The 20,445-nt window shown below is 44.7% G+C and overlaps 1 protein-coding gene across 1 annotated transcript in view; it reads right to left on the bottom strand.

Moving 5' to 3' along the window:
• Nucleotides 1–8,200: 8,200 nt before the first annotated feature.
• The window catches only part of LOC132450419 (protein kinase C alpha type-like), a 75,393-nt gene continuing 63,148 nt past the window's right edge, over nt 8,201–20,445 (bottom strand). The window contains exons 4-5 of the mRNA XM_060042539.1: nt 11,572–11,683; nt 8,201–9,560 (exon numbers count right to left, since the gene is read on the bottom strand). Of these exons, the coding sequence (XP_059898522.1) occupies nt 9,139–9,560; nt 11,572–11,683 (534 nt within the window). The 3' untranslated portion in view covers nt 8,201–9,138. The remainder of the gene's footprint in view (nt 9,561–11,571; nt 11,684–20,445) is intronic.

Genomic DNA, 20,445 nt, shown 5'->3' with positions numbered 1-20,445 from the left:
AGAGAGAAGAGGGAGAGAAGAGAGGGGAGAGATAGAGAGAGAGCAGGGGTGAGAGCGAGCGAGGGAAGGAGAGAGAGTGTAAGAGCGACAGTGAGACGGGGTGGGGGTCATTAATATATTACTATTTAGTCATTGAGCAGGCTCTTGTAGCCAAATTGACTTAAGAGGTGACTTACAATGAATTGATACACATGTCATGGATGATAAGGCTAAGGTAAGGGTAAGGCATCATGTTGCTCGAGGATAACTGGAGTCAAACGCCAAAACATTTGGCTTGGAGTCAAACACGCTAGCCATTAGGTTATCATGCCCCCCCATATACGTAGAGTGGCTATTAGTATACTGCAGATATATATCCAGTTCTATACGAATGCCATTGAGTGGATGTTTTTGCCATGGATGGACCAAGTGGGCATCAAACCTCTTACCCAGGCTATGATATTGCCATGAGCAAGCTACTGTATATTGAAATCATGTAGATGAGTCATTGAGAATCATGTTGATATGATATGGTTATTATTGATATTTGTGAACTGAATTGCTAATATTTGTTCTCATTGATAGAGAATGAGAGAGAGGGATTGGTTTTCTTTCTATTCTTCTTTCTATTTATTATTTCCCCCTGACACACACACACACACACACACACACACACACACACACACACACACACACACACACACACACACACACACACACACACACACACACACACACACACACACACACACACACACACACATACACACAAAAAAAGAAAAAAGAAAGGCCATTCTACTTTCACCATGGCGACAGCTTTTACAGTGGTGGTCTGCCCATGCAAGGTCATTGAACAGCACTGCCAATGCCACATGCTATAGTTGCTCGACAGAAAGGGCTACATGTCTAAAGAGAATATGTACCAAACATATCTATTGGAATGTCTATCTTAATATAAAAATAAAATATAGAATTCTATAAGTATAGATATAGTATATACATTTATTTATATAAATGTGTGTTGCTATTCACAGTTTAATTTATGACTATTCATTATTTCATTTGTTTGGAGTTGTCAGATATTCATGTGTGTCCTTGACCTTCAATAAATCTTAAATGGTTTAAAAGGATCTTAGAGATCAGTCACTGACGGTCTGATTAAAGGTTAACATAGGAGAGCACTGTATAAAGAACATGAATGTTAGGAGGGATTAAGGAAGGATGACGAAAGATCTACACAAAAGGACAGGAAGTGAGGCATAATAAATGTACATTTTATGAAGTCAATTAGTAGATGTTATCGGTAGGTATGAGTTATGAGTTAGTAAGGTAGGTAACTTATTGTCATGAGATCATTATGTTAACAAAAAACAAACACATTCATGCATGCAATTAGAGACGCTGTAGAATAGGACAGATGAGAAAAATAATCCTTAAACACTGCATGGTAAATGGTATAAAAGCCCTGTGAGAGAACGAGCTCTTTGCATCCAATCAAGGCAAGTTTCATCTCTCTTTCAGAACAGCGAGCTCTGCCAAAGCCGAGTCAAAGGTATGTATTCTCAATCATGTTTAGTCTCCGAGTTCAGTCAATAGCCAAACATACAAATGTCTCTATTTTACTTTCTAGCCAATAGTACAGACAGACTCAGAAATAGCCCTAAGGTGGTTCACAGTATTACAGCTGTTGCTCACACACACAACCCCCCCCCCCCACACACACACACACACACACACACACACACACACACACACACACACACACACACACCACACACACACACACACACACACACACACACACACACACTTAGGATACACAAATACACATACACACTCATACTGACGCACACTCACACGCACACACACACATACACAAGAACACTCGCATGCACACACACACACACACACACACACACACACACACACACACACACACACACACACACACACACACACACACACACACACACACACACACACACACACACACACACACACAGGATTCACAAACATATACACCGCACATACACACACAGACACACACACACACACACACATCCCAGCTATATCCTCTCCTGCGTCTTCCCTCCAGTGAGCCTGCATCCCCAGGGGCATTTGTCATTGCCATGGTGATGCTGCCGTTACGTCATCAAAGTAAGTTCACTAAGGTCTGTGGTAGGGGCTGGGTTGAATATTAAATCGATATCACGATGTGAACATTTTGTCAAAAATATATATATTTGATTATGTACATTTCGCCCGGTCCTAATGACTGCTATACGTTAAACTGTTCTAATCTTCATTATAGTTTCGCTTGAGGCTGCTAAAGTTCTTAAAGGGATACTTCACCGGTGGAGAGATGAATCTGTATTGAAAGTGGGTCATATATTTAGTCAAATAGTAACATAATTTTAAAATGTTGTGCCTCCTTGAGCGAGAAAAGCAAACAGTGACTTTTTGGTGCTTGGGATTGAAGACGACAACTCCCACAATGCCAATCAGCGTTCACTCCCTGAGGGACGTAACATAAGAGCCAATCAGCGTTCACTCCCTGAGGGAGGTGACATAACAGCCAATCACAGTCACACCCTGAGGGACGTAACATAACAGCCAATCAGCGTTCACTCCCTGAGGGACGTAACATAACAGCCAATCCCTGCAGTCCAGCGTGAACAGCAGCATGGAGGAGAAGTGATTGTTGCCGTTTGCGGACTCCCGGAGCTCTATATCTAAATAATATTATATTATATAATGTATAGGTATCTATATAATATAATACAATATATAATATCATGGCCAAAAGCTGTGTGCGCCTCCAGATGATATTATGAATTAAAAACTGTGTCTGTTTCTTGGACGTCTCTGGTACTTTCACAACAAGTAAAGACTCGTAGTGGGGGTTATCTCGGCCAAAGTCCTGGACGGGTTCGGGTACCCGACGGGTGAACCGCACAATTCAGATGAAACGGGGGAAAAATAATGTAGGTACTATGTTGGACATGGGTGCTGTCGGGTCGGACGCCTGAACAGCGCGGGTCGGTCGATTGCGGGCGAGACTTCTCCGGTGTTGGATATGTTATTCAGGAGCATAGGAGTAAAAGAAAATCGTCCACAGTGGATGATGTGCTTTTTTTGCACAGCAATCTAAAGCATCACACCAAAACACCAGATAGTGTAACTCCCCGGCGTTCTATCTAATGCGTCTAATTTTCCTTCGAGTGCGGGTCGGCGTTGGTATCAATTTATAGCGGGTCTGGCCGGTGCGGAATGTAATTCTCAGGTACGGGGTGGGTGCGTGTTTGCAAAATAAGACCTTTGTATTGATTCTCGGCCATGGTCGAGAAGGAATTGGGGGAAGAAACATTGGCTTTGGCTCTCGTTGGCTTTTGGCTTTGGCCCTCTGTTGCTGTTCAATCTTCCAGATTGAACTGCAACTTCAGATTGATGTGGAACTGCGAACCGCGACATGGAGGAGAAAGGGATTATTGCCCATGATTGGTCTCCCGCCGGGGCCCCGCTTTCCCCGCTGCCTCGGCGCTGCCTGCTGGCGGAAGACAACTGCGGTCCACAATCGCGGGCAACAATCCCTTTCTCCATGTCGCAGTTCAGTCTACTTCAGATTGATGTGGAAGTGGAAGAACCAGAGACGTCTGAGAACCCGACGGAGTCGTTTGAGATGATATTATGAATAAACGACTCTGTTGGATTATCCGACGTCTCTGGTCTTTCCATATCAAGCTGTTGCATTTCAATCTGACCTGACTCTTGGCAGAGAGTCAAAGCCAACGGTTCTTCCCCAAATTCTTTCTTCAACATGGCCGAGAATCAATACACGGGTCTCCACTTCGCCTGTTTCCCATTGCAAATTTGCTTCTGCCATGGTCGGAGGTTTGTGTCGGTCTAATTCTCTAGCTAAGCGGTGAAGAAACATGGCAATGTGTCCGCCATACATCTCGTACGCGAGCTCCCGCCCCCCTCATTCCTTATTAGTGGGCTTACAAATTTGCAGAACCAGTGGTTTGTAGTCCTCGGACCTTCTGGCAGGCAAGCAAATTTCTACTGACATGACGTCAAACGCGTCATTTGACGTCAGGTCAGGAGAAATGTAAGGAGGACAGCTGGGTCAAGGGAAGACTGGGTTAGACTGAGGGAAGATTATTATTTTTTTTATATTATAATAGCGATTTTATAATGATAGAACACCGGTTCTGTATCGGTGTAGTATCCCTTTAAAGGCACAATCTGTTAGATTGACCGCTCCCGGAATTCCAAAAACTCAACCTGTGACTCAAACTGACAGACATAGCATAGGGGAAGGGGTTTTGGAGGGTCATAGAAAGATTCTTGAAAACAAAAAGAGAGGTACGGGCTGGCCACCCATTTTTATATGATGAATATATCTTCTTCTATTGGATGTGATTTTATTGATAACATTATTGAAATAAGTATTGATCATCATTGACGGATATGTTGAAATATTTTAAGGTACGAGCTGAAATTTGACTTTACCATGTGATTATTTTATGTCGACTATTTGTTGCCTTGAATTACTAGAAAACATGCTACATGGTGAAATATATCTTAGTCAATTACCTAGGTTGGGATAGAAGATTTTGCCAATATCCTTGAAACTTATTGTACTCACTTATCACACAATCCTCTTCATAACACACCCACACACACCTTGTGTTTATGTGGGTACACATAGACAACCACACACACATCTCTCTCTCTTTCTCCATAGCTTTCCCTAATCTAATTACACACCCACACATACACAAACACCCCCCCCCCACACACACACAGACACACTCGCAGACATAATGTATGCCGGTCCAAACAGAGCTTCTCTTTCCATTGATGTCCAGTGGTGACATTAACATGCACAGAAATAAACACTCCTGTGCCACAAACACACACGCAACCACCCACCCACCCACATACCCCCCCTCCTCCCCAACAAAGAACCCACACACACACCCACCCCACACACACACACACACACACACACACACACACACACACACACCTATTACACCCCCCCACACACACACATAAACACACACCTACACCTACACACACTGTGTAGGTGTGTGTTTGTAGCTGTGTGTGTAATACACACACACACAGCCATACACACACACACACACACACACACACACACACACACACACACACACACACACACACACACACACACACACACACACACACTAACACACATCATGTGCGTGTACACACAGTGCACATCCACTGTGTGCCGTTGCTTGGATACAGGAGAGTCTGCCATTCTAAATGGTCCATTACATATCTAGGTATACCATAATGTATGACTCGATATTTGTACGGTATTTTGCAGCATAAAATAACATGTATTATGTGTGTGCAATGTGTATGTTTATAACATGTGTCCTATATTATGCTTTGTAACCTGAAATCAATCAAATGTGTGTGTATGTGTGTAGTTGCACTATGTGTGCATAATGTGTCTGTTGCAAGGTTGTGTGTTTAAATATGTATGTGTTCTTCATGGATGAAGACAGAGCTGGCTCTGACATTAGTTGCTCTTCTCTCTCTCTCTCTCTCTCTCTCTCTCCTCTCTCTCTCTCTCTCTCTCTCTCTCTCTCTCTCTCTCTCTCTCTCTCTCTCTCTCCCACCCAGCCCTGTGAGGCAGGGTGTGACTGAGGAAGGAGCTCATATTCCTGGTAGCCCTGGCTCTGAACCTGAGGCCAGGTCACTTCCGCTCCACTGCAGGACCCCTCCTGTGAATGTGTGTGTGTGTGTGTGTTAGTCAGTAGGGGAATATATAGAGAGAGAGAGACTGAGAGATAGAGAGGTAGAGAGAGAGCGAGAGAATGTCAAAGAGAGAGAGAGATGAGAAGGGGAAGGAAGGGGAGGAGATGATAAAGACGAAATGGGACAGGGACGAAGAGACAGGAACATTTCAAATAAACAAAATAAAACATATGGCTGCAAGAAAGTAAGCAATAACCTAAATTAAAAGCTTGGATCAGATACCAAGGGAGTCGTGTGTGCATGTGTGTGAGTGAGTGAGAGAATGCACAAGATCTAATAAAAGAGAAAAAGAGATGGTTGGATGAAAGAAGGTCAACTCAGGCAATGGTGCGTGTGTGTGCAGTTTGTGTGCGTGTGCGCGCGTGCGTGTGTGAGTACATGTGTGTGTGATGAGGAGGAGCCTTGGAGACGAGTCTGTTTTCTTTCCAGGAAAGATGTGATCATATCAGCATCAGTTGGCTGACCCTCCCAGGCCTACCGGGAGCGGGGGGGGGGGGGACGACGACGACGACAACAGACAAGTTTCTTCTTCTTGTCCCCTCTTATATGTTGCAATCCACAATCCACGCATTCTTTCTCCACCACTAATTTTCCTCGAAACCACCTCCATGCCTTCCTTACTGTCGCCTCGAGGGGTCTGGAGAACAAGACTGCGGCGCGGCAGCTGTGACCTCACTTCCTCCCCCTGCCCTCTTCTAGGTACAATGTCATTTCCTTTGTATTTCTGGTCAAACAACCAATTAGAAACGGGTCAAAGGAGGAGAACAGCGGACACGTCCGCGGATAACAACGTGGCGCCAAGCGACGGGCGAGCATGGAACCGTGGACGAGATCCAGGGCCGGTCCCCCCCCCCACCCCCCCCACCCGCCCCCTGTTGATATGCTTGAGTCACCGACCCAGCCCGGCAGATGGCCGGCACTACGAGGTCAGACAGACTCAGCAGTGTGGGGACTTCAGGGGGTGCTGGCAGACCCAGGGAACACTGCATACACACGGCGGAGGCAGGCGATGGAGGAACGTGAGTGTGAGGGTGAGAGAGCGGGGGGAGATATACTGAAGAGAGGGCGAGGGATGAAGCAGGGAAGGAGTGGTTGTGTTTTGAAATTGACTTCTGTTTGTTCCGCAATACCGTTCGCCACATATGTTCCAGGTGTTGCTCGATATGGCAAGTAGCTTTGAGACGCAGTTAGCGATTGAGACATTTAATGACTGTATATATGTCTATCAATAAAACCTTCTGCTCTGGTTTGTATGAATGGGAACGGAGCCCCTGACAGAAAAAAATGAAAAGTACAATCAGTTTGTCATGGTGACAGCTCTCAGATGGATTCCAACCGTAAACCCACCTTTTATGCCTTCCCACTCGGCAGTAACCTGCACCTGATGAGTCTGAATCCACAAACAACTGCTACCAAGCACCGCCGCACTCTTAACACTCACGTTTTTTTCAAGATCAGCCCTTAACTGTAAAAGCGTCATCACCACAGTTCAAATGTCCGTTCAACCTTTAAACTCTTTTCGGATTTCCACGCAAAATATTTTTCTCTCCATCTCCATCTGCCTCACTCTCCCTCTCTCTCTCTCTCTCTCTCTCTCTCTCTCTCTCTCTCTCTCTCTCTCTCTCTCTCTCTCTCTCTCTCTCTCTCTCTGTGTTTCTGCCCCTTCAGGGCCCATCTCGCTCTATCAACGTCTGTGGGATTCAGTCAATCCGGTTCCAGTTTCTGGGGATCACTTAGCATAATGTGATGAGACAACGACTAGGGGTAACCATGCCAACAAAACGCCCAGTGCCACCATTAGTAATACTGATCATCCCTTCCCTCCAGTAAGGAACAATGGGCTTTTCTGATAAGAATAATTTGGGGTTTTTAGCGAAAGGATGGATACAATGTTTATTTCTTGGGGGGGAGGGTACTTGATGAAGCTGAACTGTATTCATGGTGCTGCTTCACACAGAACTACCAATCCAATCATGGGTGGCTAGCTAAACACACAGTGTGTCAAACACGTGATGCGTGCGGTATCCAGCAATGTCATGGACGCAGTGAATACATACCTGTCCCTATTCGATATTGCTCTCTATCACTATTTATTCCCTTGTATCCCTCTTTCTTTCCCACCCACTCTTTTATCTCTCTCTCTCTCTCTCTCTCTCTCTCTCTCTCTCTCTCTCTCTCTCTCTCTTCTCTCTCTCTCTCTCGCTCACCTTCTCTCACCTCTCTTTCTCTGTGTTGATGGCCCAATCAGGACTGACTTGGACCATCCACAGGTGGTAACAAGCACACACACAGCATCACATCAAACAATCATTCTGAACCCTCTCAGTGAATAATTTAGGACCTCCCCTTCACAAACACAAACTCATCCTACTCACTTTGATTCCCACTTTAAACTCACTTTACTGCAGCAGCAATCCTGATGTTTTGTTTTGTTTTGTTTGTGTGTGTGTGTGTGTGTGTGTGTGTGTGTGTGTGTGTGTGTGTGTGTGTGTGTGGTGTGTGTGTGTGTGTGTGTGTGTGTGTGTGTGTGTGTGTGTGTGTGTGTGTGTGTGTGTGTGTGTGTTTGTGTGTGAGTGTGTGTGTGAGAGTGCGGGAAGGCTTGTTGAGCAGGACTGTGGAGGGGTTCACTGTACTGTTAATGTATCAACCAAAGGTGCTGCTCATTTGACTGGCTCATTTACAAAGACAATACAGTCAATATTCGCACACACACATTTCAATACAAAGATTTGCTTTTCATCTTATTTTTCCGCCATTCTCTCCCAGGAATGACCCCAACTGCTACCAAGCACCGCCGCACGCCGCAACAATCACGTTTTTTCAAGATCAGCCCTTAAATGTAAAAGCGTCATCACCACAGTTCAAATGTCCGTTCAACCTTTAAACTCTTTTCAGATTTCCACGCATAATATTTTTCACTCTCCCTCTCTCTCCCTCTCTCTCCCTCTCTCTCCCTTTCTCTCCCCCCCTCTCTCTCTCTCTCTCTCTCTCTCTCTCTCTCTCTCTCTCTCTCTCTCTCTCTCTCTCTCTCTCTCTGGCCTTTCAGTGGTTGCTAGTTCATGTCCTTTAAAATACATCATAACATGTAACGGACAAACACTGTAATCACCCAGCACTTTAACAGAGTCCCGATGGGCTGTTCAAAGTGCAAATGAATGCACTCTCATTCATCGACACACGCATTCTTTTTCACGGCCATGGAGTATCTGTTGTGGACGACTAATGCCAGCTAACAGGAGCGCACAAGGGTTGAATGACTTGCTCATGAATGTAAGAACAGAGGAAAATTTAAACCGGCAACCAAACCTAACGAGTAGAAAATATGCTTTTGAATGTATTTTTTAATGTAAGCATGCAATATCAATGTACATTTTTTATGCAGTTAACTGCCAATATAAAATAAAATGTCTGAGTGATTCTCCTTTTGACGTTTAACAGCACTAAATAAATACATATTGAATAACAAATAGAACAAACGTGTGAGTACTGTGTATAGTACTGAAAAACCGCAGTTAAAATATGATGAATGGAACATTTGATATACATCATGAACAACACAACACAAGATGACAGAACGGTGTGTGTGAGAACGGGGTTCCAGTGTTTCCCAGAGAGGCGGAGTGGAGGCGGCGTCCCACCAGCGCTGGTCCCACCTGTGATGTGCAGCCTGTCGCCGGTGACCTCTATCTTGAGGAAGATGCGTCCGCGGCGCTCTGTGTGGTCCGTCCCGCACAGGCTCGGAACGTTGACCACACACTGCTTGTGCACGTTCATGTCGCAGGCTGGGGAAAGGGGAACACACACACAAACAGAATGAATGCACACGCATCACATGTGGTCCACGGAGGCTTGGGTTGGCCATGTGGCTGGATACAGAGTGTGAACGCTGGCATGGGTTTAAATAAACAACCACTACAGGGATAAACACAGACAGCGGGCGGTGCACTGGCCACGTATAAACACAGACCTCCATACGGATCTAGATACGGTTCATGATACTTTACTTTTAACGTTGGTACAAGCACTCCTTTACTCTGATTAATAATTGATAAATAATACTAATTTAGCGTGCACAAATAATGTTGTGCTCCCAATGAGTGCCTACGGTCTACGGAGTCTAAATCACATCTTTACTTCTGCGTTTCTCTCCCTCTTTCTCTCACACCAAAATGAACACACACAATGACACACGCGCACACACACACACACACACAAACATAAAAACCCAGTGCACTCGGCAGAAATAGCTGAGGTTGAGAGGATAATTTCCTCTGTCTACTGTGAGCTGCTCTCCAATCTCCTGTCAGCATGTCTGTCTCTCACCTTCCACCCTTCCTCCTGACCCCCCCTCTCTGTCATACAACACCCCCGTCTTCTACATCTCCACCCGTAACAAACACTGACTTTCACTCGTTCTCTTTCTGTCTCTCTCTCTCACTCCTTGTCCTTCATTAGTTGTTTTTGTATATCAATCCACTCCTCCCGTCGGTCACATGCGTCTGCTATTCTCTCTCTCTCTCTCTCTCTCTCTCTCTCTCTCTCTCTCTCTCTCTCTCTCTTACTTTCTTTCTCATCCTCTCTCTCTCTCTCTCCCTCCTATTTAAAGCTGCTCCGCCCTGCCACCTATCAATGCGCTCCTGTTACCCTCTTTGATAAGACAGAGACACCCGTAGATGGAAAGAGTGAGTGAGAGAGACCAGCGTGGGTGGTGTGTGTGGGTGTTAACAGTATTTGTGTGTGTTATATCTTTCTGTGTGTGTGTGTGTGTATGTGTTTACTGAGGAGAGTGGAAGTGGAAGGGCAACACAGAGTGTGAGCGGGCAAGTGTGCTTGTGAGACCTATGTAAGAGGGTGGTAAGTGTGTGACTATACGTGTCTGATCTATGTGCATTCTTGTGTGTGTGTATCTGTGTGTGTGTGTGTGTGTGTGTGTGTGTGTGTGTGTGTGTGTGTGTGTGTGTGTGTGTGTGTGTGTGTGTGTGTGTGTGTGTGTGCGTGCGTGTATCTGTGTGTGTGTTGAGAGAAAATAAAGGAAAGAAGAGACAAAGGGAAATCTGACACAGAATGATTAATTATGGCAGAGAGAGAAAAATAGTGTGAGAGAGGAGGAGATAGAGATGGAGGAGGAGATAAGGAGGCAGAGAGAGAGAGCGTTCACGAGAAAGAGAGAGAGAGAGAGAGAGAGAGAGAGAGAGAGAGAGAGAGAGAGAGAGAGAGAGAGAGAGAGAGAGAGGGAGGGAGGGAGGGAGAAAGAGATAGAAAGAGAGAGAGAGAGAGAGAGAGAGAGAGAGAGAGAGAGAGAGAGAGAGAGAGAGAGAGAGAGAGAGAGAGAGAGAGAGATAGAAAGAGAGAGAGGGAGAGAGAGAGAGAGAGAGAGAGAGAGAGAGAGAGAGACAGAGAGACAGAGGCTCAGGATTAGGAAGAAGCAGGCTGGATAGGGAGGAAGAGGAAGATGAAGATGAAGGGATATTGGGGTTAAGGTAACATCTAAATGGTAAGTTTGTGTGTGTGTGTGTGTGTGTGTGTGTGTGTGTGTGTGTGTGTGTGTGTGTGTGTGTGTGTGTGTGTGTGTGTGTGTGTGTGTGTGTGTGTGTGTGCGTGTGTGTGTGTGTGTCTGTGGAAAGAGTGTGTGAGGTTAAAGGGACTGCTGTTGCACACACATACACTCTTTCACACACACACACACACACACACACACACACACACACACACACACACACACACACACACACACACACACACACACACACACACACACACACACACACACACACCCACAGCGTTGGGACTTACTGTCGCACTTCATCCCCTGGTGGATGAGTCCGTAGAGCAGGGAGCCACAGTGGTCACAGAAAGTGGGGCTGCCGTACGTGTGGATCTTGAACTTGTGCTTGCTTCTGGGGTCCTGGAAGACACATGCAGACAAACACACATAAACAAAGGGCCATGAGCCAAGGTGAATGTATGTGAGATGTAAAGTAGTGATGGAGTACGGTTTGTGTGAATGAATGTGAAGCATGCAGGTGACGTCATAGAGTTGCCAGACAGGGTTTTTCAAATTGTGGGATGCGACCCAATAAGGGGTTGGCAGTATTTACAATAAATAATAAAAAAATAATCGAATGAAAAATGATAATGAGTACCTACATAGCTTGTACAGTTTATTTGTTTCGGATGTTTTTGGATGCAGTGAAACTAATATTTTTGTGGTATGTTGTTTACGTTAAAATTAGGCATTTAGATAAACGGCACAGACAGAGTGAACATCGCTTTGCAAGAGATTTGCAAAAACATGCACCTATGCATTGCTGTCGTTTTCCATCTGAATCCAAACTAATGACACAGATCATATGGACTGTGCAGATGCCTGCTGAGCCTCTGGTGTTTAGCCACAGCTGTTTGAATACAGCAGTACGGTATCGTTCTGGTTGAAAACATCCCCATGACGCAGCTGTTTCATGTAAAGAACAAGGAGCCTCCAGAACCTTGATGATGAGGTTGCATAGCTACAGTGATTTCAATCACTGTGGATCCAGCGTAATTGAAATGGAAAAGGAGTGTGTCTCAGTCCAATACATTCAATACATGCTGATGGTTATTCTGATGCGTGTAATTCTGCATAATAGCCTTGCATCTTCTATGGAGAACATCAAAGGATGTACAATGCGAGCTACTATATGTATGAGTTTGGGGAATAGCTGGTTTATAGAGAGCAGATATTTGCAGTGGCGGTTTTTCCCTCAGTTTAATGATCACAAGGTCTTTGAAGAGTATTAGTTCTTGCCTCATATCATATGGAATGGTGCGCAGAGATGGAGAAACCGTGTAAACGTCGTGTTTTTCCCCCCACACGCTTGACAAGGCTTTTTGTATGACTTTCCTCTTGGCGTCTAAATGAAATAGGCTGTTCAAATTCAGCGGAAGCTGTTGCTTCTTGTTATTCATATAACAATTTGGTGAATGTTGAATTTACATCCACACTACTTTGATTCTTTCAAAGATCGGATTGTAGTTGTAATACCTGAGCAACAACCCTAACCTTACCCTAACCATATCGACATGTATAGGAAAATAAATAAGGGTAACCCATTGTAATTCATATGATAATAATGATAATAATATGAATATTAATAATAATAAAGTAATTTACAAATTGTGGTTAGTGTTGACTAAGGTATTCATTATAACACAATTTAATTTAAAGGTCAAATTAAGTTGATGGTCACCAGAATAAATGATATTTTTCAAGGATTTTAAATTAAATGGGATTTGACCACCATGCATGAGGGAGGGTGGTGGAGGGCTTCATTATTATCGAAAATCATTGGCCAATAACAACACCTTGGTTCACCATATAAATAATATCATAGACAGTATAATGGGAGATGGGTCGGGGGGGGGGGGGGGGTGGAGATGGGTTCAAAAGTAATAAAATGATAGGCTAATAAACAAACCCACATTATTCGATCCCACATCTTGCCAACAGGAATAATAAGATCCTTTCCTATGTTCATAAATAAATAATTTAATTTAGATCAATTTCCTGTGCATTTTTTTTACTGGGAAGACCCCCAGACTGCCCCATAGGGGCACCCTGGTGTGCCAAACATTCACCTCTCAATGCCCTCCAAAGCTGAGCAGGCTAGTTTCCGGCCTGGTAGAAACATTGTCTTGCTACAGAGGCATATGCAGGTTTCAAACCCACAAATCTGAAACATGTATTCCATTGGTTTATTGATGTTCAGGCTGCACTTGGGGGGGTAAAAAATCTCCAATAATCTCCTACATATTCTCCTCACTCTGTAGAGTGTGGATTATTAATGAATAGCGATTCCATTCCAAGCTCATCAATATTCCCTATTCATAAAAGATGTGATGGTGTACAGTATCCACATGGTGTAACAGGGATGCCACCAGCAGCCACATCCAGCAGCTGTTTGTGTTGGCCCCAACATCTGGCTAAAAACAAAGCTAATGAGCAACTGGAGATGGTATGATATATGAGCATGATATCTCAGAAGGAATCACCCAGGAAAATAAACAAAGACCACTGAGATAGGAGGGCATAAGAAGAATATTATTTCTATTGTACAGTTAAGTGCAATTGCAAAATGCGTAGATTTCCTTCAAATTGTTACTTCTTTGCTTCAAAGGAAGCAATTTTGAGCACACTTTTTTGTATTTTTCATCATAGAGGGAAGTAAATATAATGGATACTTTGGAAGGCTCCAAAAAAATAATTTGGCTTTTTGTTGCATCAACTGATGAGAAGATTACTTGAATGCATTCAATATATACAAAAATACACAGGTAGAGAACATACACACACTAATAAGATCACTTCCTGAATCAACACAGCAGGTCACGTGACATCCCCAATCAACACAGGTCAGGGGACTTCCCCAATCAACAAAGGTCAGGTGACTTCCCAAATCAACACAAGTCAGGTGACTTCCCAAATCAACACAGGTCACATGCCTTGCTCAATCAGCACCAAACAAACAAAGGAGTAGAACTATAGCCCTGGGCCCAGTTTCCCGATAACGATGGATCTTCGCTCGTACGATCATTCTCACGATGGATCTTTCGAACCATCGTTAATTTCTTTTGAGCATATCTCGAAACTCCTCTTAACATTCACGTTCGTAGGATTGTACCTGTCCATTGACATGGTGCTGAAACGGGCTATGACACAGGGGGAGACGCAGGAATGTCGCAGGAAAATGGGGTTAAAAAGGGTTAAAATATCTCCCCATCAAGGCCAACCGCAGAGTAGCCTACGAAAAGAATAGATTACAATATTATGAACGCCAAAGATATTAAAACACAATTGATTAGGCCTAGGCCGACATATATATCAGTCCTAATCCTGAACGCACTGTGCATTCATTTATTCACGGCATTTCCCCCCCTGAAATAATTCCATATTATAAAAATCCAAAGTAGCTTGTGTAAACTACATTTATCTTAATGTGCTGATTTTTAAAACATATATTTTGCGCAGCAAGAGAGCCGACTTCATCTGATTCCGCATAAGGTTGCATTGATTGGCTCTCTAGTATAGAATAGTTGTAGACATTAAAAATGCAACGTTCCATTCATACATTATCATTCAAAGACACCCGCATGCAATAATGAGTTCACTCTATGGTAGGCTAACGATGCTCTTAGCGTCCTACGAGTACCCTGGAGCATTCGTAAGCTACGAGCGTTTTAAACGACGTTCGTTACAAACAATGCTTTCGGGAAACGGTGTGAAAAATGTACGATGCTCGTACGACGCACTTCACGATCCACTTAGGCTAACGATGCTTTTGGGAAACTGGGCCCTGTACTGAAAACGACAGTGAGGGATTCCTTGGAAACATAGTCGGTAGGGTGCCGGAACGTTGATATAGTGATAATGTAATCTAGGGTAATTGAACAAGCCAATGGCTGAGCTGGAAAGCCCTAAACGAGGCAAAGTTTCCAGAAAAACACAAGGATGCTAAATTAGGTAACGTGGTATGAGAATGCAGAGGAAACCAAAAAAAAAGAAATAAGAGAGGAGGATATTGTTTATTGTGCCGTTTTTTTGTGAGTGAGGGGGGTGCTCGGGTAACTCGCCATTGATTAGCGGGCAGAATGAGTCCACCGTGCACAGAGGATTCCGGAACACGCTAATTAGAATGTTGCCATTTCGGTGGGGTCCCTTCCTTCGGCCTTTCCGAGAGGTAAACAAGATATTTCACGGTGAAGATCGAGCACACAGCGGGTCTGGACCCGCTGTGCCTCCAGCCAACTCGCCCCGACTAATTTGAGATCCGATCCCGGCGCTCTCTCTCCTGTGTCCAGATGACCTTTTTTGGGTGTCTGGCAGTTCAAATAGCGCTTGTTGCTTTCTGTTTTCTTTATGTATATTAAACTTTTTTCTGTACTTTTCCATCGTGGGAATATTTCATTTATCGCGAGTTGGATCTCGTTTCCCATTCCTGTTTATTCCTCGGAGATGCACCCGCAACAGCCCACAGTCAGGATCAGAAGAGAAGCCAGCGTGGGGAAGAGGTCTCGCTCTCTCTCTCTCTCTCTCTCTCTCTCTCTCTCTCTCTTCAATTCTCTTTTCAACCTCTCCTCCTTCCTGCCTAGCCTCTGATGAGTCTTCTTTGGTAGCAAGAACTGTGGACTTTCCTTCAATACTGGAGAAATATTTATGTACACACAAACACAGTACATCGCTCTTTCATCCTTTTTCCCACACCCCTCCCTCTGAGTGCCTTAGATCCCTCCTGTGGTCGTGTCTTCCCAACGCCTCAATGAAACAACTTCCAGGTTGAGGATGATGTGTGTGAGATAACCCTGTCAAACTATCACTGCCCCAGCTATTTATGTATGTTTATGTGTTAGTTTGTGTGCAATGCATATGGGTGTATTGTGTTTGTGCATGTTAGTGGAGACATGCATGTGTGTGTTTCTGTGTGTGAGCATGTGCAACACTGTGTATGTGCACGTGTCAGCGTGTGTGTGTGTGTGTGTGTGTGTGTGTGTGTGTGTTTTTGTTGGCATTAATGTTTCTCTGTGTTCATGATTGTGTATTTGCAATTATATGTATTTGCATAATGTCTGTTTGGATATGTGCATGTGTGTGTGCACATCCCGAAACAGTCCTGAATACCTTCCTGAAGCATTGCTGGGGGTGGGAGGGTGGGGGGGGCAGAGTTGTATCTGTTATGTAACGACAGCAAACTTGATCTAGAAAGAAGAAGAAATAGACTATTTTGGGTCTTTGCCGTTTGTCCGTCGCACTCACTCTATCTCTCTCTCTCTATCTCTCTCTCTCTCTGTCTTTCCCTGTTGTAAACCAATCTCGTCTGACCCTGCTCCTTCCTTTGGCTCCCGCTCAGAGCCAAATACGCCTGAATGAAGATAGCATACACACAGGCAAACGCACAACGTTAGGCTCCTGTAAACTTTGTCAAAATAATTTACCTTGATTGTAGGAAAATGGAGGGTTTGTTTTTTTTTAGGAGGAAGAGACGCCAAAAAAAAGTACAAAAACAGTAATTACATGGTCGTGGTTATAGAATTTGGCAGCTGTGAGAAGCATATTTTAGCGTAGCTTAGTGTAGCTTCCCGACTCAGAAACAGACCATCCCAGGGTGCCAAAGGGCTTAGTGTTGGTGTGATGTAGTGTTTATCGACGAATAGATGACACCACGTGGGTTATCAATGAACTGTAGAAACACCCTATGCCATTTCAATAGATTGTGTAAGATAAAGATAGCTAGAGCAATATCGAGATATGCACCTAATGTAAAATAAGTAATGGTTGCGTGTGTGTGTGTGTGTGTGTGTGTGTGTGTGTGTGTGTGTGTGTGTGTGTGTGTGTGTGTTTGTGTGTGCATGTGTGTGCATGTGTGCACGCGTGTTTACAAATATATAGATCCTTGGACAGCCATGAGAAAATAACAATGCCAAACACGTCAAACAAGTTCATTGTGAAGCAGCGCTTTGAACCTGTTTTGGAGGCCGTTAATTAAGTTATAAGGGTTATGAAGACAAATAGAAATGAGGTGATTATTATGATGACTGGGGGATCTGTCGTCATAGGGAGCATCACAGTGGGTGAAATGCAGGTCATACTAAGCACAGCCAATTGAATGCCATAAGGAAGCATGACCAATGACCCATCAGACACCCACACCATGGGACTTTCTAGCCTACTTCGATTTTCAGAGCACACATAACGTTTCTCTGTGCACATCGGTCTGGCCGTGATCTTGTTGAAAGCCTGTTTCAAAAATGTTGAAATGCTAGAGCCAATCAGAACGGGAGTCCCATTCATTCAGGAACCGAGAGCTTTGCAGTCTGCCAATTTGAAAAAAACAATGGCAGCGTTTTCTTAAATGTTTAAGAGATTGAGCAACAACGTTAAAATATAAACAAAAAACATGCTGACTATGGCAAAGATACCGGATTATGATTGCTTAAACAGATATATTCGCAGGCCAAGGTTGTCAAAAATTGTGCTGGCAGCTGAGCTGCTGTCAATTGTTTGCTTTTTAGGGTAAACTAGGTTCCGCTCCCTTTCAATTTCTTTATGTGTGTGTGTGTGTGTGTGTGTGTGTGTGTGTGTGTGTGTGTGTGTGTGTGTGTGTGTGTGTGTGTGTGTGTGTGTGTGTGTGTGTGTGTGTGTGTATGTGTGTGTTTGTGTGTGTGTGTGTGTGTGTGTGTGTGTGTGTGTGTGTGTGTGTGTGTGTGTGTGTGTGTGCGTGTGTGTGTGTGTGTGTGTGTGTGTGTGTGTGTGTGTGTGTGTGTATGTATCTACCCCTAGTGTGTGTCTATGTTCCCTTATGACTCGTCACCGTGGCCCAGGGATGACAGCAAGAACAGACGTCATAGTAGCAAATTGTAGCCAGTGTCCCGGTTTCCCTTCTTCCTGTACTACAGGAAGTGATCATAATCATCAGTGGGTGGCCAAGTGCTCAAGGTTGATCTGAGAGTGATCTGAGGCCATCAATCTCACCTAATCCTAACCCAGTGATGTGGCCAGAGGGACTTTTTATTACGCCTTTTACCCATGCCAGGCGATTCACATCCTTTAAAGGTCCCATGACATGAAAATCTCAATTTATGAGGTTTTCTAACATAAATATGAGTTCCCCTAGCCTGCCTATGGTCCCCCAGTGGCTAAAACTTGCGTTTGGTGTAAAACGAGCACTAGCTGTTCTGCTCGCCTTTGAAAAAACGGAGGCTCAAGCGCGCTGATTTGGAAATCTGTGCTCATGACGTCATGAGGAATCTCAGCTCCTCCCCTTACTCTGCCTGGCCCGCCCAGAGACGTTGGCCCGCCAATGAGACTCGACCGTGCGAGCGCCACATGTGTGTGTGTGAATACACACACTGTAACGCAAGTGTTTCTTGTCGGTTCTTTGACGTGTCTTGTATTTCCACAACGAGACTGTCGTGGGGGTTATCTAAGCCATGGTTGAGAAGGAATTGGGGGAAAGGAACTTTGGTTTGACTCGCTGAAGTACATGAACTGCGACATGCTGCCGGTTGCCGCGAGGCACCATCGCCCGGCAGCGGGCAGCCGGCCGCAGGCAGCGCGCGGTTCAGTCGACTTCAGGTTGATGTGAAAGTGGAAGAACCAGAGACGTCGCAGAACCCGACAAAGTCATTTGTGATTCATAATATCGTCTGGAGGCGCACACAATATGTTATATGATATAGATATCTATGTATTATATGATATTATTTAGATATAGAGCTCCAGGACTGTAACGCAAGTGTTGTACACTTCCTTGTTATTTGGATAACCGTTCTGCTGTTGGTGTGATGGCTCATAACACGTCGGACTCTCGTCTCTGGTATTTCTACAACGAGACTCGTATTGGGGGTTATCTCAGCCAAGGTTGAGAATGAATTGGGGGGAAGGAACTTTGGCTTTGACTCCCTCAAGAACATGAACCACGACAAGGAGGAGAAAGGGATCTTTGCCGGGCAGCGCTTATGCACCTCCGCCTCCGGCGGTGGTCCCTCAGCGGGGCTCAAGCGGGAGACATTCGCCGCCAACAATCCCTTTCTCCTCCATGTCGTGGTTCATGTTCTTGAGGGAGTCAAAGCCAAAGTTCCTTCCCCCCAATTCATTCTCAACCATGGCTCAGATAACCCCCACGACAGTCTCGTTGTGGAAATACAAGACACGTCAAAGAACCGACAAGAAACACTTGCGTTACAGTGTGTGTATTCACACACACACATGTGGCGCTCAGTGTGAGCGCCACGTTACAGTGTGTGTATTCACATTGATGTGGACGTTGAAGAACCAGGAACGTCGGAGAACCCAACGCGGTCGTTTGAGATTCATAATATCGGCTCACACAGCTTTTGGCCGTGATAATATATATTATATGATATAGATATGTGTAGGCTATATGATAATATTTAGATATAGAGCTCCAGGACTCCCGTGTGTTCTAGAATATTTACAGAACACGGCTAAAGGCTGTGTGCGGCTCGCCATTGCGATACATCCACTGTAAACAGAGCGCATGGTGGCTGCAAGCTGCTCAGGGCCACACCCCACCCTCCTCCTTGACACGCCCACCGAAACAGCGCATTTGGGGGAAGCTCAATGTGCGACTGGCTCGGAGTGGCTGTAACTCTGCACCACGGCTGAATTTAGGGAACGTCTTTGAATACTGTGTTAGTTGCCCACTAATACCTATATTAAAGAATACATAAAATAGCATGTCATGGGACCTTTAAGGCCAGGACTCACAAATTGATCCTTTTATGTCGTATCTTTCATATAAGAAAGACCCAAGGTCTCTAGCTTAATGCCAAGTTATTTCAGGCCCCCGATAATAGTGTAGCAGGGGTACATCGGGACCTTGCCAACAATTTGCCACCATGACAGGGGTCCTGGCTGGGGATAGGCATAGGACACACACACACACACACGCACACACACACACACACACACACACACACACACACACACACACACACACACACACACACACACACACACACACACACACACACACACACACACACACACACACACACACACACACACACACACACACACACACACAGGAGGACACATAGATAGATAAATAAAGAGCAATGGACCTCTCCATTGAAAATCTATAAATACACAAGCTAAAGAGATGTTTTTTTGCT

The sequence above is a fragment of the Gadus macrocephalus genome, chromosome 2 (assembly GCF_031168955.1).
Source record: "Gadus macrocephalus chromosome 2, ASM3116895v1".
NCBI classification, from domain to species: domain Eukaryota; kingdom Metazoa; phylum Chordata; class Actinopteri; order Gadiformes; family Gadidae; genus Gadus; species Gadus macrocephalus.
Note: the sequence above shows the minus strand (reverse complement) of the source record. Positions and strands in the feature narration are given on the sequence as shown.